The 23,150-nt window shown below is 37.6% G+C and overlaps 1 protein-coding gene across 12 annotated transcripts in view; it reads right to left on the bottom strand.

Annotated features, from left to right (window-relative positions):
• The window catches only part of LOC113044089 (nuclear factor 1 X-type-like), a 78,986-nt gene extending 58,974 nt beyond the window's left edge, over nt 1–20,012 (bottom strand). For 11 of the 12 annotated variants that reach the window (XM_026203698.1, XM_026203702.1, XM_026203697.1 and 8 more), the window contains exons 1-2: nt 19,804–20,012; nt 14,151–14,234 (exon numbers count right to left, since the gene is read on the bottom strand). In XM_026203698.1, the coding sequence (XP_026059483.1) occupies nt 14,151–14,234; nt 19,804–19,806 (87 nt within the window). In that variant the 5' untranslated portion in view covers nt 19,807–20,012. Of the gene's footprint in view, nt 1–11,652; nt 11,836–14,150; nt 14,235–19,803 lie in introns of those variants that run through there. The other variant, XM_026203694.1, reaches the window with a different exon arrangement.
• Nucleotides 20,013–23,150: the final 3,138 nt, after the last annotated feature.

The following is a 23,150-nucleotide window of genomic DNA, read 5'->3' on the forward strand; positions in this document are numbered from 1 at the left end:
CCTTATCGTACAGGTAAACTAGCACCATGCTCATGCTAATGCTCAGGATCAGTATCTGACCTCAGTTGTAGAATTAGTTTAACATCTTTTACTGATCCCAGAACATCCCTCCACCAATATCCTGTGATCTCTTTCTATTACGAAATGCTCATGAATCAACTGATCCAACGCCAGCTGTAATGAGCTGATGACATCATCACAAAATCCTCTGCGAATTATAAAACGCACTTAAAACTCTGCTCCTTGATGGCCGACTCAAGAGTAACGATAAGCTTTGTCAGGCACTGCCAAATATTGAGCTCATTTAGTAATTCTCTGAGAGTATGCTAGCAGACACTGCAAAAGTGCTAACCCGAACATGACCCAGTTCCTTAGGCTGAGCCTGCATTCAATGCCAAGATCCCGATTACATCCCTGCCAAAACATTTCGAGCGAGCCTTTAAATACTGCCCCTCTCTCTTTCCTGTGGTGGGCGGCATTGGTGAAAGGCTGGCATAACTCAGAGGACTGACTGTGCTATGCCTTCAGGTTAAGGTCTGGATTTTACCACCTCTGTGAAAGCCAGTCTAAACACACATATCACGGGAGTGAGGCTGGAAGCTGGCAGCGCGCCACACGGCCCGAGTCACACCACCGCTACGGACCTGATTCACTGAGGCTAGTTTACTGAATAACAATACAGTGGGAAGCCTGAGGCATTTAGTGGCTGCAGTGACTGATATTTCAATAACATTTATCAGAAGTGCACCAAACAGAACCGCAACAATAATGGCTGTTTTTAAACAGGTTTCCCAAATTCTCCATCCCTGTATCAGTGGTCAGATAAACAGATAGGCCCACCCACAACTTATCCCATTCATTTATCCCAGAAGAATCTTAAGGCATCTTCATTAAGAATTTGTTTTCAACCAAACTAAACCACTACAAGGTGAATCATAACATCGCAGATTTTTATACTTAAAAAATCATTTGAAAATCGGATAAAAAAAGGTGCAGAACTGTAAATGAGCGAAATAACTACTCTAACAAAGCTTTGCGAATAACGGTCAAATTAAAAACAACAGAAATATGAAACTATTGATTATATAGATGTCGATTATGTATATAGAACCAATAAATTTTGAGATCATTGGAAAATATGCATATATAGATGGATATTTAAATAGTTTGACTTGTTGCAGTTCTCTGATTAGTAGACATTTCTCTTTGGAATCATGGGTAATGTAGTTTTCCATCTGAAATGTAAATGTTAAACATGTTTTCTTTAGTTAGTTGAAATAATGGGGGCTAATGGTTTTTTTTTTTTAAAAAGCAAAAACTGTTGTTTATCAACCTTGTAGCCTTTGAAGACAGACCTACCTGTCTTTAAAGGTTTACAAGGTATTCTTAAAAATCTGTTTCTCTACAGAAATTACACACTGCACCTTTGACATGCTACATGCTAGATTTTAATTGCACTGCATTTAAAGAAATTGCGGTTCAGTTGTAAATCTTTTCAATTTTGTTGACTGCTCTTTTGTTTTATGAGTTTAGATGGGCAATAACACTGAAAGCAGTCATCTGTTTACAGATGTGCCCTGATTAGCTTACTTACATAAACAGAAATCACAATTCATCATTTTAATTGGCACAACGTGTAGTAGTTTACCAACAAATCTGGTTCGAGTTGCCTGGAGAGATTTGACTGCTGTGATGATACTGTGAATCATGAAACCTATACCTCCAAAGGGAACAAGGGAGAAGAAAATAAACAGCTGCACATTATTAGCAAACTGTGGAAATCAAATGCAATTGTATTTTGTGTCGGCACATTTTGGCATAATTTAAAAACTGTTGACAGAAATTTTGTTCAGTTGCCAAGAGGCGTCTACACACATCTCAGTATGTCAGAGATCTTCACAGCAAATGAGATTTACGAAATATGCACACAGTGAGAAAAAAATAAAATTGCGTTCCAAAACGTAGTGATCAGCCTTGCTGTCTACATAGGGAACTCCCTTCTAAGGCACCATCGTGAAGCTCATCATTCACTGATTTAAAACGCTCTACATATACAGAATCTTACTTTTTTAATGCCTTTAAACACTGGCTACATATGCAGCTCATTAGGTTTTGGAACAGAGCAAGCATGTAAGAGAGTGAAACAGTTAAACCATGTAAATGCTCCCAATAAGGAAACAGGCACCACTTCTCCTGCACCCATTTATAACACCCTACAACAAAATAAACATCTGTTTAACACAGGGGGATTACAGGAGACTGTTCTTTCTCTACTTTGCTCTTTTTTTAACACTCACCCTTGGTCTCATTCCTGTTTAAGTTACAAAGCTTGATTAGTTTTACGTGTTAAACACACACATGTGCACATACTGCATGAATGTGCCGCGTCTCTCTCTCCATCCCTGGACCGCTGCCATCCATTCTTCTAAGTAACGCTCTATGGCTGCAGCGGTCCACAAGTCAATAAACATCACCTCCTCCACGCCTTTAAGAACCACCATCCCTCCCTGAACTCATTTAAAAACCGCCATCGCTCTCTCCAATCGTTTAAAAACCACCAGCCCTCCCTTTCCACCGCATTCCTCCCTAAATCCACACAGTGACGGTGACACTGACGCTGATCTGCATCCAGCCTCATAAACCTAAATCATGACCTTACTCATCTTACTGATCAAACATCAACTATGCTGAAAAAAAAGAAATAAAGATTTTAAGAGGTTGCAAATAAAGATTATTGGAATACATTTTTGCAAGAAAATTAAATCGTTCTACTTGCCATTTTTTGTAATTATTTGTGACATCAATTTTTAGATGTTTCAAAAGAAATACTACACTATTCTAATTACTTTTTCAAGTAACTAGTAAAGTAACCCATTACTTTTTAATGTACGTCAAAATTTTTACTGACTTTTTCAAATAGTTAACACAAGTTACTTTGTTTTCCAATTTAGTGACTGACAACTTTCCTGTCCCTGTGTCGAGAGAAATTCGGAGTAAGCACTTCTATCAGCCCGAGGCTTATTTATTTCACTTTTTGTGTGAAAGGGCCTTTACAGTTTCCAAAAATATTACTTTTGTCATGTTGGTTGTTAAAAATCATAAGCAAGTCCAGCCCAGGAGACAAAAAGTAACACAAAAGTAACGTAATGCATTACTTTTCATAAAGAGTAACTAAGTAATGCAACTGGTTACTTTTCGAGTAACAGAATACTGTCATGCATTACCTAACACTGTGTGTGTAACTGATCCAAGACCATCTAAGGCATTCAATTTTAGTGCACTTTACTATCATGACAGAATATTAAAAAGTTTGTCCGTGTAAAATTTGCAAACATAATGCTAAGGTGTTCTAGATGGATGGTAGGTGGCACACTAGTCACACGATGATATTCTGGCACCTCCATCAAAGCAAGTCTAGATTTTAACCCTTATTATCATGAAAGGATTTCTACATTTTAAAATTAAACACTTTTAAATGTAAAATTTCTATAGTTCAATAACGAACCTTTAACATCTATGGATCCTTTCCACTGCACACCAGCATCATCTGCCATAAAAAAAATCTAATCATTCAGAAGAAAAATACATGCAAAAGTAAAAATTGGCAAGCAGGGCAATAATGCAGCAGTAAGTGTAAAATAAGAGATAACTAATAAAGTCGTAAAATTGAAACAAAAATGTTTAAATTAAACAGGAAATATTAAGTACTGTATACAATTCTGACAATGAGCATTATTGCAGTGATGGAGAGTGTGTGTTTGTCTTCAGAAGGGGTAATGTCTTTCATTTGAGGTTAGGAGAAAGTGGAGTTGCGCATGTTCTTGCATTCCACAAACATGATGCTTAGATTAAAGGGGAGGGTGTGTGTGCATATTCCACATCTGCGATGGTTTACTGTAATGTGTGTTGACTTTAAAAGCTAATCTCAGATTGACCACATCTGGCCATAATTATCTGCCATTACGGGCAATTTTGATGATAACCATCATAAATAATAGTCCGTTCAGATTAGATATCGCAATCAATTAATCGCTAATAGACCGGAGCCAGATTACACAGGATTACAGGACGCACCTTGGTCAGACAACACGTGCTCGCAGCGGCACATTTCTCACATGCTGACCGCTCTAAAGTTGTGTTGACAAGATGACAATGAAATATTCACTATTAACGCAGTTGTTAATGTTAACTGAGTTCATGCATGGAAGCTTGAGGTGATGGAGGCTCTGTTACAAATCCTAGTGAGAAATCAATACTTTTACATGGCAAGGACGCATTAAATTGATCAAAAGGGACAGTAAAGGCATTTATATTGTAAAATGTTACTATGTGAAGTTCTTTTGAACTTTCTATTCGTCAACAAATCATAATTGTAACAAGGCTTTGAATACTGATGATGTTTCTTGAGCAGCAAATCAGCATTTCTGAAGAATCATGTGACATTCAAGACTGAAGGAATGATGCTGAAATTCAGCTTTGCATCACAGGAATGAACTACATTTTGTGTAAACTATATTTTTGTTTGTCGAGACTGTAAACAATTCATAAATCTTGCTATAGCAGAAATACGAGTGCCTACTGTACCTTCACAAATGGCAAGAGCCCGGAGCATATGTGTACATTCAACAGCCGCTTCAGTGAATGTTTGCATAAATGACAGAAAAGACTAATTGCTTTATTTTTCCCAAGATCACAGCACTCACGGGTATCGCAGTTCAGCGCTCATAGCAAAGTAATGCAAAATTCTGCATGACTTTGGGAAGATCTGTGCATTGGGTGTTATGCTGCATAGTTCCTAAAAAAACATCTGCTGTCAAGCAAACATAGTCATTTTTCTTACTCTTCTCAGTTTATCTTCCTAGGCAAGTTAAAGTCTTGTAATGTTAAGGTTTGTTGTCAGGTCTTTTCCCTGCCTGTGGTGCAGCACCAGTGCATTCCAAAAGCCAAACAACAATACGGGGAGCAAGGGAAAGCCACGGCAATGGTGCAAGGAATTTGCGTCAATGTACGTTTTGTAGAAGCACACAATGTTAAAAACAAACAAGCTACTTTCTTAGCATCTGTTTACTCAATATAGTTTACAGCGTAGACCGCTACTCAAAAAATAACAAGTGGCAGAGCTGAGGTCATAGATGCCAACTGACTGTGAGCATACTGAATACACCCGTCTCAAACACACACACACACACACACACACAGCCTGTAGACAGAAATAATCGACCTTGAGTGTCTTAGGCCCATCGGTACAGCAGGTCACTTCAGCTACTGTGCTACTATAAACACTTGCTCTAAACACTTCATTTATCACCTGCACTGAGAGCCATGGGCTCATCAAACACACTCACACACACGCCGTTGTCGTCTGAAAGCCCTTTACAAACCCCTTTTGCAGCTCTTGGACTTTTCTTTCTCATTTTGTGGTTAGTTGCCATTCTAAAGGCTCACACTGTGATACAAATATTACTGAGGAGTTGCCTTCAAGCCTAGGAAGAAAAGAACAGAACAGAACAGAACAGAATAGAATAGAATAGAATAGAATAGAAAGGATGAATAATAAGGACAAAAAAATTTTTTAGGCATTATTAAAATAAAATGAAAACAGTAAAAAAAAAATTGTTCAGTAAAATAAACAAAAAATAAAATAAAATATCAGTGCCTTTATTCATTTTATGTACGAAAGCCTATATTTTTTTAGCCGTGATTTACGACATGTTTACTTACCCTGAGGTCTTTCACCCTGAAGTTAAATTATGAACAGTAAAGAAAAGGCTTGACCTAGCATAAAAGCAAAAAAACATATGCTTGTGCTGGCCTCAGTCTGACCATGACCTTTCCGTGGAAGTTGGTTATTTCTGGCCAATGAAAGACACACAGCTTTAGCGAATTACAACAGTATTGGGCCAGACTGCCAGTTCTTCTTAAATGAGCAAAAAGAGAGGAGACAAATTCAAGAGTGCGGTCACCGCTTTGAAAGACGCCATTGTTACACAGTTGTGCTAAGTGAAGTGATTATGAGAAGATATTGAGTAATATGTGCTTGGTTTTGTGTGTGCATATAGTATGTGCACGATGACTCCACGATGACTACAGAACTAAAATGCAAATTTAATAAGTGATGGATGATGGAGATTTAAGAAAGCTTGAAAAACGAGCCATAGACAGACAGACTGTGAAATGAAAGGAAAAAAATAGAAAAAAAGATGGTAATTATCATCCTGGTGTCCATGAAAGTGTAAATCTAGAATTGAACATTCCAAGCAAAGAATAGTTCTTGAAACCATTTTTCTTAGTGTAGAACTTTTTTTAATGATCTAAAGAACCTTTTCCACTAAGAAGAACCTAGTGGTTCCATGGGTGTTAAAGGTTCTTCATGGAACCACAGATGCCAATAAAGAACCTTTATTTTTAAGAATGTAAGACTTTTGCTATAACAGCGGACACGTTTGTTCTTTCTAGAACCTGAGGTTTCATCGTAGCACTTGAGCTGCATCTTTTGCTGCCAGCTAAAACACAGCACATGTATTTTCTAAGACGCTTTGGTAAGACGGCGTCTGCCAGGATCATAAATATAACGTATCTTTGCATATTGTTACCACACCAAACGGTTATGCCAGCAGAACTGCAGCAGGGTCATGCTGGGCTACGAGGGAGGAATGCCATTGCACCTTTATAAAATGATTCATGCATGAAGAATCTGAAGCTATTAACAATTTGCACTGTCCAAAGACTTCATGGTAACTCTTAACGTTGTTGATGTTCATGCAGATGCTCTGGTTTCTTGATAGATATAACCTATGATAAAGATCGAATGGTATTCCCCAGGGCTGCTGCCTCAGTCCCAACATGTTCTCATCTGCTTTCTGAAAGCATATTCTGCAATTCCCACACTCTTTCTTCCATTTAAAGCCTCCCGTTTCACCCATTTCCCTGCCAGGCTGAGCAAGACAACTGGAGGAAAGAGTAGTTAATGTGCATGTCTGATGCAATGTCTTCCTCCCTCAGAGCCATATCCCAAAAAGACCCTTATAGAAAGGGGAAATTCAATAGGTAAATAGGGCAGAAAAACAGCATTAGTCATTATCGTTATGTTTTTTTTGCTCTGTTATGTTTAGGAACGCTGCAATATCTATCAAGATGAAGAGTGAAGAGTGGTGCCTGCCAAAAGCAGCACTTCAGTCCAGGTGAATTAGACAAGGCTTATCTGAAACCTAATGTAAGAACGTTAAAATCAAATCGCTCAAGAAGTGAGCTTTCATTGCTAAACTGAGCTCAGTATATAGAGCAAATGATTTATAAAACAAAAACAGAAAAATGCATTAGAAATTTAAGTTAGTCTGTTAACAGTGGAATAGAAATTGATCCATTTAACCCAACATTAGTGTTAGAAAGAGTCACCGTTTTATTTTATTTTGAGGATGCATTCAAAATGCTAATTATAATGTCAAATAAAAATAAACATACACAATATAAAGAATCAAATCTAGTCTAACAACATAGATATCTGTAAAATCAGTATAAGACAATGTCAACTAATGATTGTGATGGTGCAATTATTTCAGATTGGTTTTTGATATTTATTTCTAAATGTATTAAGTTTCATTTGCTCTGTCAGTAATGTGTACAAATATTTTCATTTGACAATACATGTATGCATGAAACTCCACACTTAAAAAAGGTTTCAAAAGGGGGGTTTCACAGCGATGCCATGGAAGTTCCGTTCTGGGTTCCTCAAAAACCGTTTCAGTGAATTGTTTTAAAAAGAACCATTTTGTTTTTCTAAGCATGAAGAACATTTAATAATAATCCAAAGAACCTTTTGCCACTATAAAGAATCTTTTGCAAAAGTTCTTCACTGAACCAGAGAAGCCAAAAAAGGAAACTTTATTTATTTTTTGAGGGTGTTAACATTTGAAACATCACTATTGTTTATTCAGACGAAAATGCCCCTGGATCCACATAATAATCAATATCTTTCTTCAGCCTCAAGGCCTTCTTGTACATAAATACATATATGAATTCACATTAAAGTGCACTTGTTAAACTTTAGGAAATTCCATCACCCAGGGCTAAACCTCAGTGTCCTCAAATCCGAGATACACCCTTGCTGGGGAAAAAAAAAAAAAAAATGTAGAAAAATGTTTAAATACATTATTAATACTATCCACTTGTCCTGAGATACGTGCAAGGCCCCTACCGAGGCCTTTAGACTCCCCAAAAGACATTTTGCACCGCGGAACATTTGGCAACACATGCTGAACTTCCATTACGTATGAAGCTTGAGATTCCCCACCTGTTCGGTCCATTCCAGAAAACCTTTCAACATTAATAATTCATTAGTTATTGTTTACATTTGTTGCCGCGCCGTATGCGTCCTCGTTTATTTTAATAATTAACCGTAATTAAAGAAGAAAGACGACTAAACAAACCTCGGGACAGAGTTAGAGTGGGATCGAGAGCATCCGCGCCCTCCCTCCCTCTCTCCCCTGCTCTCCATCTTCTCTGAAGGCACAAAAACGTCCCATAAACCGCCAAACCTCACCCAGTTTTTGACTCCGCGTAACGTGGCCTGCCGCAGGATTTATCCAGCCTGCAATCTGAATCGCATCTGAAGCCACAAGAGACAAAGGAGGGATTCCTCCTAACACGCACTACGTGGCGCGATTGAAGGATCTTTTATCGCCGCAATCGAAATCACAGTCGAGCTGCTGCCAAGAAGACAGGCGGAAAGATTCAAGATGAGCACGCTGTATATCAGTGTGATGAAGGTTTGGGGTTTTACCCGTAAGCCGTGGCCTTTATTGCCCCACATGCACTCCCTACTTGCGTCTGAGACACTTTGTTACAGATGAAAAGAAAAACATTTACACCTAATAATTGCGAATTTAACTATCAACTCCTGCGACAAAACAATTTTTCCAAACAAACGGATTCACTAAGAAAAGAAAATACATTTTTATATAGGCCATATAAATCATCCCAAATAATATAAGTCTATTAATACATTTCAGAAAGTCATTTTGATTTATTTTGTGAAGGCTAAAAGCGATATTGGTATATTTACCAAAAATATGAAAATAATTTTTGCAACTATGCAATTCTGATTTAAAGCATTAATATTTAAACACTGCTGTCTGCCAAACCAGAGACATTTTTATCATATCACAACAAAGCTATAAAACAGAGGACATATAGAAGAAATTACAGAATTTGACCTTTTGATGAATGGGCAACAGTTCAGGTCAAGCTGAGTTATACCTTTAAATATTTGCATTTATACTTTATACCATATTGTGTATATATGTATATATATATATATATATATATATATATATATATATATATATATATATATATATAACAATTTCAAATTTGTTATACCGACATAAAAAAATATTGAAATATTCAAACTGTTGAATTGACGGGTGCAGAAGTACAAAAAAAACATCTTTAATGAATAACAAACCTATAGATCACAGCCTTACACTAGTAAAATATGAATATAGCCTATTCATTATAGCTTGAATGCGTTAGGCTGAACGAGTGCGAGGACTAGGCCGTGCTCTAAGCTGCCCTGGCACAGGACTGCAAATACTCTTTTAATTTTCTTTAGCATTATTAAATAAATAAAAACACATAGGCCTACTTTTTTATTAACACATATACCTCTTTAAAAAATAACAATAATACCGGTTGCAGACACTTTACAAAGGGCTTGCCGTTCAGGCCTATATTTTACATTGAAAAAAGACCTAGTTTGTATCTGCTTAAAAACAAAACTTAATTAGCAAGAAAACAATTATTCGCCACAAAAACAAGAGCCGTCGACTATGCAAAATGAGAGTAAAGGAGATTTATTTTAGACCCAGACGTCTTGGATTCAGCGACAGTTTGGCGTGACCCAGTCTGCGTGTGGGGAACAGGAGAAAGGCCAAGAAACTGAAGCCAAGACCAAAATCCTTTAAAAATGAAGAAACTGAAAAAAGAAATTAATTATAAGGACCGGATAGAATAAGTTTAGTATAGGCTACGCCTGCAGGACATTATCTATTGAGAATTCAATTACTTATGTCTGAGCCTAAAGGAAAGTTATTTTAAAGACCTGTCGAATGTCTGCTTCAGGAATATTTAACAGCCAGAAAGAGCGACTGCCACGAGCCCGGGCCAAACTGACTCTCCGAGATGGACGAGATTACAGCCGCAGAGGACCGACTCCTTCAAGCCCCTGCGCGCACATGGCGCACGACCGCAAATACATTTTCAATTTACTTTTGAATTATTTATTCAAATACACGCATGTGCAAATGCTTCTTCAAAAATAATAGGCTACTGCTCGTGCAAAAAAGGCTTCAAGTGTAGGCCGTAAGGGACAGAGTAGGCTATAATTTCCAAAACGGACATCTGTGATAAAATATAAGACTACGAACACATTCAACACTGCTTAATATTTTTAAGCATTATATGTATAGCCAACAATTAAAACGAGTTAAGACTGGTTTTAGATAAGACAAACTCGTAGGATAATCAAAGAACAACTTTTTGTGACCTAAGAAAGTTTAGTAAAATATTTTGTAACTGCAAAAGTCTGACTTCTTGCCAAGTATAGAGACAGTTGAAGAGAATAGTGTTTTTAAAGATTGGGGACTGTAAATCAAGTCAGGCATCAATTACTCCTATTGAACCTCGGCCTATTAGTCTACAGCATATTGTCATTCAATTTTTAAAGGAATAATTTAAGTGTATACTGAAAGTACTTTTTTAAAATACTGTGTTACGTGTTGTACAAACAACAATATCTTTATGCATAAAAAATAGCCTATAATAGGCCAGCGTCCGTATCATCGATTCACATAATAAAGCTTGCAACCTCCCTAAGATTATGAAAAAAGTGTTTCATAAATTATGAATGAATATGTTGAACTAGACAACTTAAATAATTTGTAAACAGCGTGTCATAAGTTGTATAGGCCTATGCATAAAATAGCAAATTTCATAACGTCAAAAAGGCATTTATTTCCCGCAGTCTTCACATTAGAAGCAAACGCGTTTTAACATCTTCTCCTCGGTCCATTTATTTACAATAAAATAAGCTTACTAAACTATTACAGGAGAGCAAAACATATCCCTGAAATGCACATAAAGGCTAACGCATTTAGGTAACAGGACAGGTAGATCAATGTCCCTTCGTGCCTCTGAGCTCGAGCGCAGAGAGGTTCATGCACGGCTGCTGTTGGACACACCGTCGGGGCCATCTCCTGAAACATCACAGCTTGAGAAAACAACTTCAAGAAATCAGACCAGAACGTTTTACAATTTGACATCAACAAATTCGAGCCGATTACTATGCCAGTCGCGCTTTCTCTCCGGTCAAGCCCATCTCCTTTTATATAAAATAGATTTGGGAGAAGCGCCATTTTCTCTTCGATCCCATGTGCAATGAAACGCACGAGAGGAGTTCCGAAACAATTCCGCGCGCGAGCTGGAAGCTGGAAATAAACGCGCGGCCGAAAAGAATGTTCTAAAAAGCGCAGCGCATAACTTGTAATGCATTTATTAAGCAGCAATAGAGGAGACGAGACACGGCAACGGAGCTACAATGCAGCATAGCACACACACACACACACAAGACTGATTGATTAAATAAAGGAATTTTACCTGTGTCAGGCAGTACGGAGAGTACATAGTTATCTCAGAGGCGGGAAATGAATCGTGTTTTGAAGTTGAGTGGAAGTTCGCCGCGTTGCTGCATTGAAATCGCTCGCCGTCCCCCCTCGCGCTTACTCCATGCTGCTCTCGCCGCTAACCCCGCCTCGAAGGCAGAAAGTGAAAGCTCAAACTTTAGGAAGGAAAAAAACTTTTCTCTCCTTCTTGTTCTCCCCTTCACCCTTTTCCCATTTGATAAAAAAAGCTGGGAGTTTCTCATTCTCAGTAATCTTACAGATGACGTGCATTCATCTAGTGACAGAAAAGTTGGGTAACCTATATAAAATGCACCCATGTCATTTAGACCACAGTTTTTGGGAAATAGTCAGATTTAACATTGCCATAACAGCACATAGTTTCCAAAGCATGCAATACTTTCATTTACTACTGGTAGCTTACATGTTATAATGTTTCAATTTTTTTTTTTTCTATGTAATTTTGAGTAAACATGGTGAACATTTACATTTTTACTAATTTTGCATGGTCATAAATGTGTATTACATATATCATTCATTAATGACTATACTATTATAAATAACAAACTTAAAAAAATTCAACTAAAGTCATTAAGCTTTGGGAATGAGTGCAATTCTAAACAAATATGCACAGGTTGATCAATGGAAGCAGGACTGACTGCATTCTTTGTGTCAGTGGCCTTTTCAAATGCTGCTTTCGGTTTGCAATACTTTTTTCCCCTGTGCATCACTACTGCAATCTGTATTTTAATCAGTAAATGGAAGGTAAGCAACCCCTCTCCCCCTTTCTCTTATTCTATGACTCATCTATAGCCCCCAGTCCTGCATTACAGTATTGCAGGGTGGTCTCCTAAATCCACATCTGTTTTGTGGCCAACCACAGCGCCCAGGCTGCCTAGCGGCACGCTCAACTATGCTTATCTTGCACCTTCTCCAGCCGTGAAACTCTGCTGTGCCACTGCCACTGCTGTCTAGCTTTAAGAGGCAGATTAGCCTGCTCTTTTATTAGGGCTGCTTTCTCATAGACCGCTTGAGCCAACACCACAAAGGGCACTTACCAATTATGGCACAATTTAATCCAGGACTACAGGATTAATCCTGCACAGAGCTGGGGAAAAAACACCATGGAGTTGCAGGTTACCATCCACTTTAGAAATTACCACTACAAGTTGAAAAATGGATTTAAAATCGGTTGAAGTTTGACACGAGTAAAGAATATATTTATTTTCAATAATTCACAAGAACCTGAATGCTGATGCACTGAAAAAAGTAATATCTGAATTAACTGTTTTTATTAAGGGAATTATTATTATAATTTATATATATATATATTCATGTTGTTGAACCAATCTATACAAATGTTTATGCAAAAAAAATAAAAATAAAACATATTTAATAAGAACACAATTGGTACATTTTGCATTGCATTTTGCGGTAATGCAATATTGTAATGCATTATTTTTCAAAGTAACTTTCCCGAACAGAAAACCCATGAACCTATGATTTTCCATGATACCGACTGATCACTATCGGAGGACAAACTCAACAATACAGTATGTTGCTTGTGATAAAATGCTTCTGCAAAACAGCTGATATACAACAACAACAACATGAAGGAAAACACTGACATTAAGAGTTGAGAGCAAAGTCAGAAAAAGGGCACACAGGTTGGCATTACCACATTGAAAGGCACAAATCCAAAACCACAGTCTTTGTGCATCACGCACACAGATCTTGCAGCCATTACTCTACAAAATAGCATGAGGTGCATACATAACGATACTGCTTTCAGCGCACGCATACTTTCACACACATACAAATGCATACATGCATGCACACGCACACACACACACACACACACACACACACACACACTCCCATTTCTTTGTTAAGCAGACCCACGGTCAAGTTGCGGTTGCAGCAGCTAAGACTTCCATTAAAACTCACATAAGAGAACCATATGCGAGCGATATAGTCCGTGTGTGTGGTTTTAACCCAACACAAACACATACACTTTGCTTTTAACCATTCCCTTGTGGCTGGCAGTTAAATAATCCTGATGATATTTTATGAAGATAATTCCTGCAGCTGCTTCTCCACATAAACTCTGCATTCCTCTCAACGCTAACCACCATCTTATGATATAAATGCAGCATACACGATTATAAATGAGCGATGAGATTTATGATGCACATATACACACCGTTCTCTCTACACGGGATATGAAAGAGAAAATTAATCAAAGGCATTATAGATTATATCTCTGCTCTATCTGAGTTTGATAGTTTGCTTAACCGATTCCAACTCATCTTATCTCAATCTGAAGTCCAACTCAGTCTGCCCTGAAAGCAGATTAATTACATCAACCATGAGAAAGAAATCAAAGTTCAGTTTGTCATGTTACACTCAGAAAAATCAAGAAACTTATAATATGAACAACAATAACACAGAAAGAAACGGGAAAATGGCTTGTACCCTGTAGGATTCAGGCACTAGGAAACACTCTGAGATGCCTGGGGCTCGATGGGGACCTTCATGCACCAAATACGATTCTGTGGCCTGTAATCAAACACAAAACAGAAAAATTAAGTCATAGGGTCAAACTAAAAATAACTTCTTGTCAGATAAATCTGACCAAAACAAAGCTGGAAACATAAGACTTCATTGGAACATACCTCAGTCAAATCACATGGTCTCTAACTCTTTTTTTTTATTCTCTGTGTTCCATTTGATTAGATGTGAATTTAATTACTAGAGAGAAGCGAATACTGACTCTAGATCAGTGGCTACAGGCAACTGTACTGCCTATACAGTGAAAAAAGAGATTGTTTAGGATTTTGTGTGGAAATAGCTAGAAAATTTCACATATTATTACAAACAAGTGGCTAGTAACTTTTTGAATTAATGTGAAAAATCAGCCTTACACTGAGATGACGTTTGATGGCACTCCGATTTTAGCTCAACTTCTACAATTTGACTTTCATGTTGTTGAATGGCAGTGCATTTTAATGCATTAGGTAAAATTGGTTATTTCAAGATTTAAAAGCTTTAAGCATATGTTAATATGCTAATATGTTAATAATGCTCATTTATATGTCTGTCTGGAGAATTTTCTAAATGTTCTTTTGCATGGAATGCATGGCTCTAGATGGAAGGAAAATTACTATAAATGCAAGAAAATGCAAGAGATCTCCATTAAAAAGAACAGAAAAGCAAAAGGAACCTTTTGAAAAAGTAAAACTCAAAATTTCATAAACCACTGCAGGTATCCAGAGAGCCAACCAGTACCTCATTCAACAACCATCCACACACACACAATAATAAATGTTCAAATATGAACAATAAACTTTAACCACAAATGCACGTTTGTGTGCATAAATACATATCAACATCCATTCCAGCCCATATACGCACACACAGTTCGCTCATAATAAGTCCCAGGCATTGGCACTAGGCTCGGGCAGTGGTGAATAACAAAGCCTATTCATATCCACCCAATGAAACGTTAGCTTTCCCAATTTTCCCTCACTTTTATAGGGTCTTAGCTACAGCGCGCTAAAATCTCATTCAAGCACGGAACAATTGCTGATTGGCTTTATTAGAACATAAACATGCATTTTGATGGTTAAAAAGAACAATTAAAAAGCACACGTTACTCAGAGGCAAGTTCACGGCTCTGGCTGTTCTGAGAAAGTGGTTGAAAACAGAAGAGCTCTAGAGTGAATGCTGTGGGAAGGAGCATTTTATGGGGCAGCAAATAGCAGTAAGCAGGTGAGCCTTTCACTGATGTTTTGTAAAGCTCTCCAGTTCTTAAAAAAAAAAAAAAACACTGATTGTCATTTAAAGAGCATTAACCAAAAGCCCAAACGTCTTGCAAAAAGTGACGCAAGTGGAAGCTTTAAGCACTTCCACAAATGTCAAAATCTCTGAATGCTCTCGGTTGGATTTCTTTACGCGGATTTTAGGTATTGATTGACTCAAGTGTTTACTTTTGTTTAGTTTCAGAGTATTGATTACTCTCATGTTCCAGGAAATCAGCAAACCAGATTTCACCATGCGCTCTTTCCAGTGGCTCCCATCACTCTGAACCGAAGCAGAAAATGGAAAACGTTCCACTGACTCATTCGATTTCTCTTAATTTAATTGACTTGATTCTCAAGCCCCAAGATAAACCAGCAAATTAAAGCCGTCAGCGAGGCCAGGCCGCACAATCCAGCTGAACAAACTCAACTCGACCGTATTTCGCCGTGCTGAGATCATCCGTTCATTTGTCTTGTCCACAGATGGAGAACAGAAGTCTACGTTGGCGCCTGGAGGAACTCAGAATTTTGCTATTATCCTTATTTTGAGAGGAGGAACCTTCAGCCTCGTCTTCACCTCCAAAAAGCTCCTATTTTTCTGTAGTTAGCTATTAATTATATATGGGCTGCATGCATATGGAGCATATGCAGGGTCCATATGGCCAGCCCTCAGCCAGAATCTCAAGCCTCTTCTTAATTAACATTTTAGAGGCGAAGCGCACAGAGAAAAGAGGGACATTTCAAAGCGGCTCTGGGAGCCTCTGACCTAATTGGAGTCAATGGAGATGTATGTAAATGTGTTAATTACGACAAGTTTCCTCGCTCTCACCGATAAATAGAGCTCTTTGTTTAAAATGTTTAATTGGTGGGAATAACGGAATCAAATGAGGGGGTTCCTCCATAGGTCCTTATGGGGGAGAGAGACCGAGAGAGAGCGGTGTATATGGGTTGGAGGCATATGGCAATACGTTTGTGGTTTAGTGGAATGCTTAAGTGGTTAAATTCCTGAAATATGAAGTTTCTCTCTGTCACACACACACGGACACACACTTTTGTGGTCTAAAGTTTAAGAGTGAAGTGTGTAATTTCAGTGATAAACAGATCTGCAAGAATTTTTGACTGTTTCAAACTACTTTCAAATCCTCTTCGACTATTATTCGGACAAACTGGTGTTCTCGGACCCAAACTCACGTCACTAGCCAATATTATTTGAAAATCACACTTTGCTTTTAAACTAGATGATTAGAGGAAATTTGTGTGGTGACTGTACATGGCCCGTTAAACTGGTAAATGCATTGCAGTGCAGTTTCTGGGGTATTCTGGGTGGTCACTTCAAGGGATGGATCACATAAAAAAATTATTTTGATCAATTTACTCAATCTCATGATATTTCAAACCTGTAAACATTAGACCTCAAAGACTTCTTTGTACAGAACAAAAATTATTTTTTTTCTTTCTAAAATATATCCTCTCTGGTTTTCCACGGAAGAAAAGAAGTCCAAAATGTTTGGAATGATTTGAAAATGGGTAAATGACTGAATTTTCATTTTGGGGTTAACTAACCCTAAGCTGTTTGCTGCAAATGGCTCGTCTTGGCCACTACACTCTAAAAACTTTCTAAAGTTTCTAAAAAAAAATTAAGTTACTATAACTTAGTTTAAAAAAAAAAAAAAAAAAAGTTTACATTACACAATATTAAGCTGTAAAGTAATGATCAACACTGTGTCAACAGAACTCATCAAAATATTTGCAACTTCCAAAATTTCATTACATTTTCTACTTGCAACCAATGCATTTATAATTAACAGGTTTTCTGAATTTGTTTTTAAGGTTTAGCTATAGTCTGGGCACCTCAAATGTATAAATTATTTTTTAACCTGTTTTAAGGCCTTTTAAAAAGCATCAGCACATCTTTCCACAACAAACCAAAATTGCGCACCAATATTTAACATTTGGGGTTTTAGCAGTTGTGAAATCCCTCAAAACATGAGCAATAGTGATAGTAACAAAACCACAGCAATTCACATATTCATTCCCTCCAACACAGAGTCTACATATGTATCTGCTAACTTTACACAGAACATTCCCACTCACACACACACACACACACACCTGGCCGTCCTCCACACATTCAAAAACCAGCTGGCCCGAGAACAATCAGCACAGGTCCCACTGATTTTCCTTTTTTTTTTCACCCTTTTTTCTTTGTCTTTTGTTTGTCAAATGACACAGCAATTACTATTAGCACCATTGTTTTTTATCATTATGATTGACTAGCTGGCAATACCGAGCCAAATCAGCCCGCATATAAACCTGTCCTCTATGGCAACCGCATCAAAGACAAAGACAGAGTCAAAAAAAAGAGAGGAGAAAGGAGGAGTAATGAGAGAACGAGTGCTATATAAAAGGATGAAGCGTTCTTTCTCTGTGTGTCTGCCAGTAGCACCTCAGGGAGAACTGTTGGAAAAATGTGATTTTTCACACCAGCATCTCAGAGGCAATAGCAGAAGGAGAAAAAGAGAGATGGAGAGACAGACCGATAGAGAGAATCTGGAATGAATGAGAGGCTGCTAATTATTAAAGCTCTGTTTGGGGTTTTGACACGAGTCTCCTGGCTCAGGCCAAACCCGGTTTGCACCCGGCACCTCTGATCTCCACTTTCACGGCTTGTCTTCTCCGTTACGTGCTTGTAAGGGCCTCTGTGAGCGCTCCAGGTGTATCTACACATGCATGCATTCACTGGAAGTCTATGAGGGCATACGCATGAGCATTTGTGTGTGAGTGTGTGCAGGTGTGCAGTGGTGTTGCGTGTTCGCCTGCACATGTTCATCACTGTTAATGAGCTGAATTAAAGCAAGTAGGTGGCTCTGCATTATGGCATCTCATGTGCCAACACAGATGCCACAAACACAAAACGTCCTCCCATAAGAAGTTTACACCCAGAAACAAGTTCATGCAGCCGTCCACCAATCACCGCAGGGCACTGCATCCATGGCAACCCTGGCATCGTGACAACCAGTCAATCTAGAGAAGACGGCTCTGGAATTCACAGCCTGAGCTGAGTCTCCATAACTAAGTTCAGCCAATGGGATTGCAAACAGGTTTGCAAAATGCATTTAAACCGCTAATTTGACCGATTTCGGTGTACTATCACTTCACAGCCATCCAGACGCTTTAATCTGACTCGAGTGCTTGACCTCGCTCGTGGAGAATTCGTTTGCATGTCTTTATTGCGTAGATCTCACAGGTGTGCTTGGCTGGAGAGGATGTTCAATGCTTTGAAAAGATTTGTCATGATGAAAAAATGCTTGCTGCAGGCAAATGTGGTGTTTCATATTCAGATCCAGCCCCTTCAGCCTGCAAAGGCCTGTCAATCTCGCATTTAAAGTCTGATTTAAAATTCCCAATCTAAATACAGCCTGTGCAAATATTTATTCCGGCAAAATTACTAGAGCATGCAGGTCCTAAACTAACAAATAACTGGAAATAATGTTGTAAAAAAATGTGTGTAAAAAAAAGTCTTAATTGTTTTTTTTAAGAAATAAATCAAAGTATTATTTTCATATAACTTGATTATATAGAACACAAATGGCTCTGCATAATGCATCTTGAATAATGCAGCTCATTTTAAGATCCGGCTGTTGTGCTGAAAAACTGAGACTGAAAACCTCAAATTCAGACATGCCAAGATGTTCTACCCATTTTCTTCACATTACAATGATAGTACTATATATATTTAATATATTTTATCTTTAAAATTACTTGTATTTCAAGCAGTACATCACAACATTGGCCTGCATGCTAAATACAAACACAAGTACTCTCAAAAACCTCTACTATAAGATCTTGCAAAATACATCATACAAAAATAAATAAGTAATTCATCCTACTAGTTGGTTTTATAAATATCCATCCATCCAAAAAGAAAACATTACATTGACATGCAAAATAATAATAATAAACTGTTACATTTAGATGAGACTCTCTAAATGTAATGTTATTTTGTATTTGTATTTCGAATAATCATATACGCCATTATTATTAAAATTATATTATTATTATTATTAGCTATCATTTTCCTGCTAGACATATAAAAACTAAATTAAGTGTTCTTGGTATTTAACAGCACTTTCTAAACAGCTACACAACAATATTATTATAAAAGCTATTAACCGCATGTTGTTTGAAAGAATTGTATCTTTGAGCGACAAACAGTTATCAGATTGCGCTTTTTTATTATTTCTAAAAAGCTGCGCCTCGATGTTTGAAATCTGTTGGCTTGGATTTCTGCAAACAGCGGGAAAGATATTGATTCTCATAGCACGTACCATTGTAGTTGAGAGGAATCTGCCAGCTCTCCTCAAAGACCCATTTTTCTTTAAAACCTTCCGCGTCCAAAAAAAAAGAGGAGAGGGAGCGGGTGCACCAGTCGGTTTCTCCGGTGATACCGGAAGCGAAAAAAGAACTCAACAAGTCGGGCTGTTTCCCAGAGTTTGTCCCGTCTGTAAAAGAAAAGCTTTCTCCGACACTTTACGGAACGATGGATTAGCTACCGCCGTCCCTGGGCACCGCTTGTATACAGTGAACCGTTCCGTTTAAAATATATTCTCTCCTACGATGGAGCCTCGCTGGCGGCACCGAGTTCACAAGCTCGGTTGAAATTCTCCGCGAGCGCCGGTGTACGCAGAACCGCTCGTGCGAAGACGTTCTGCGTGACCGTGAGTGTTTTTCTTCGTCTTTATGTCCTGCAGTCAGTTCCTGTTTGCCTTGACTGCATCTCCCGCACCATAACGGGACCCCCGCTGTTCCCGGACAGATGAACGCGAGAGGCGTCCTCAAATGCCGTTGCAGTCACAAATACGCGCAGCGCACATTGCGACAGTCTAATCCGTAGACGCACCGAAGGGATCCTGCCTGTTGGCTAAAGCTTACTGACGCTGCATTTAAAGCACGGGAGAATAAGCGTCCCCTCCGCGTGAGTAAATATCGGTCGTCGCCTCAGTCGACCCGGGGCTGCACGGGGGTAGCGGGTCGTTGAGGCGTCGAGCTGGTAAATTATTGATCAATGTAGCAACTGGCAGCGTGTGGCAGCTGCGGCTTTGGGGCATTAGTAGAGCTGTGGGAAAATCATGGACGGCGCGGATTAGCTGCTGAACACCGAGCCAGACTGAACACATAGGGATAGACGGGGGAAAGAACTCAAATAAAACACGACCAAAAGTGCAGGAAGTAGCTACAGGAATATCTAGAGCCCTATCTCGCCTGCTCTAGCCTAAAGAGGGTCCGTGCGCGAATTATTCGGTGAGTTTCGGGGGGGTCGACATTTTAGAGAGACTTTCTGTCAGTAATTTTAGAATAAGGTTCGGCTAAGCAGAAGCCAAATTGACTTTTGGCGCCCCTAGTGCAGGTGTCTAACTGTCCCCTATCTTTAAGTTAAAAAAATAAAATACGTAGATTTTTGTGATACATTTTCGCAACAATATAGATTTAGTGCGTGACTAAACTGTTAGATAAAAATGTTGGTTAGTGACTGGATTTGGCTGGGCTACTGGAAAATTGTTTCAAACACCGCTGGAACGTAACATCTTTTGTGAAAATATAGGATACTTTTGAGACGGCCAGATAGGATACTTTTGAGACGGCCAGTTTCTTTTTTCGCAAAATTTAGGGGACGAGAGAGGGGGAGGTTTCAGTTCTCGCTACCTACACGGCGAGTAGTCTACGAGTGGATAGAAAGGCTTTTATCATGGGCTATGGTCGCCAGGTTCAGCCGGTGTCTCGTGCCACCCATCAGATTCTGTGCCTTCTGAAACGCCTCAAGCAAACACCAAACAGCTCATCAATAATATAACAAAGTGCATCATTATAACCCTCCACTAGGAAACTGTCCAACAGCGGCATCAGATTACTTCTTATTTTAAATAAAATGCTGATTACATTTTTTTTTTTCAGAAAGGGTTTCATTTAGCCTCAGTGTTATATTGTGAATATAGCTTTATAAGTCCTTTTGATTTGTGCATAAGCAGTGGAGTCAGCCTAAATTATTTTCTACTGGCTGATCAAGAGCCATACATATTAGAGTTAACTACAGTTGTGATTGAAATACATGAACATTGATAGAAATTGATAAATCTAGATGAACACATTTTTATGATGCATGTTGAACAGAATAAGACAAAGTTTCTTCACAGCAGTGAATTCCGCAGCGATCGAAAAATCATTTCCTCGTGACCTGAACCAGATCAGAGGAGAACCACACGAGGGATACTGTGCATTGCATTACTAATTCAGTTTACAAAATAATATTTAAATACTACAGTGGATTTCTAAATTATTTCCCCAAATACTAACACCCATATATAGAAAATGTAGTAGCCTATCAGGCTACAAATCTTCACTTACAAATAAAATAAAACCAGCAGGGTTTTTACATTGCATTTATATAATTATTGTTGATATAGCTTATAATGATCATTTTCTTTTTAAACGTTTTTGATTAAATTCGTAAGAACTGAATTATTGATATGAGACACTGATTTTGGATAAGCAATGCTTCCTCTTCCGTGACAAGCAGAAATTGTAGGCTAATTTTTTTTTTTTTTTTTTTACAGTTGTTATTTTTTTGTTTGTTTGTGTAGCCTATATTAAGACTGTAAATAGAAAGATTAATTATGTTGATAAATAACGGAAAATAAATAAGTTGAATAAATGAGTTCTTGTTATTTGGTAACAATATAGACTATATCTTAATTAATGCTAATATATGTTCATATAGCATAATAAATAAAACAATATTAATAAAGTCCTTAAATATTTAAATAAGCGTCTCAAACTTTATTGTTGATATATAAAATTTTCCTTTATGACCTACTAGATATTTGTTAAAAATTAAATTAAACTGATTATTTATCAAAATGAAAAACGTTTAGCATTTCATAATATTTTTATAAACTTGCCATTACTCTCATTGTTCAGTATGAAACGACAAACAAGAAGTCTTTGTGAAGAAAAAAATATTTTGCATTAGCCTATATAATAAGGCTTTTCCGTATAAATTTAGTTTAATGTTTAACGGATTGGTTTTATCCTTCGTTATTGACCAACCTTGATTTCGTTAGTTTAAGCATGCATAGTCTATAGTACTCGGTTTTAAAACATTTCTGAAACTCTTTAACGAATTTTAAGATGATTAACCTTTTAATGAATAATAATAAGTTCAACCAAATTTATACAAAAAATTATTTGCTAAATGGATCACAAGATTTTTAGAATCATAATTATAATATATATATAGCCTATATAAACCTATTCAGCTTGAATTATCCACTTTAAATATTGTATAATACATATAGACATTGATTATACAAAATAATGCTATAGTAGCCTAATGTACTAATTATTTTTATCGATAATTAATTTTACTGAAGAAAGAAAGATTTAACAGACGGAATAAATCCAAAAACCCACATTTTTATAAATTCAAACCCAAAGAGCACTGACTTAAATTTCGTGCCAAATAAAAATATTTTTAATGCCATAATTTGTGGAATTTAGTGATTTATGTTTTTTATACGTTTCAGCAAACAGTAAAAAAATGTACCCTTTCTATAGGCCTAATAAAATATTTCTGGTTACTTTCACATTCTCTGCATATAAACTATAACATAAAACAAAT

This window comes from Carassius auratus, chromosome 26 (assembly GCF_003368295.1).
Source record: "Carassius auratus strain Wakin chromosome 26, ASM336829v1, whole genome shotgun sequence".
In the NCBI taxonomy this organism is placed as follows: domain Eukaryota; kingdom Metazoa; phylum Chordata; class Actinopteri; order Cypriniformes; family Cyprinidae; genus Carassius; species Carassius auratus.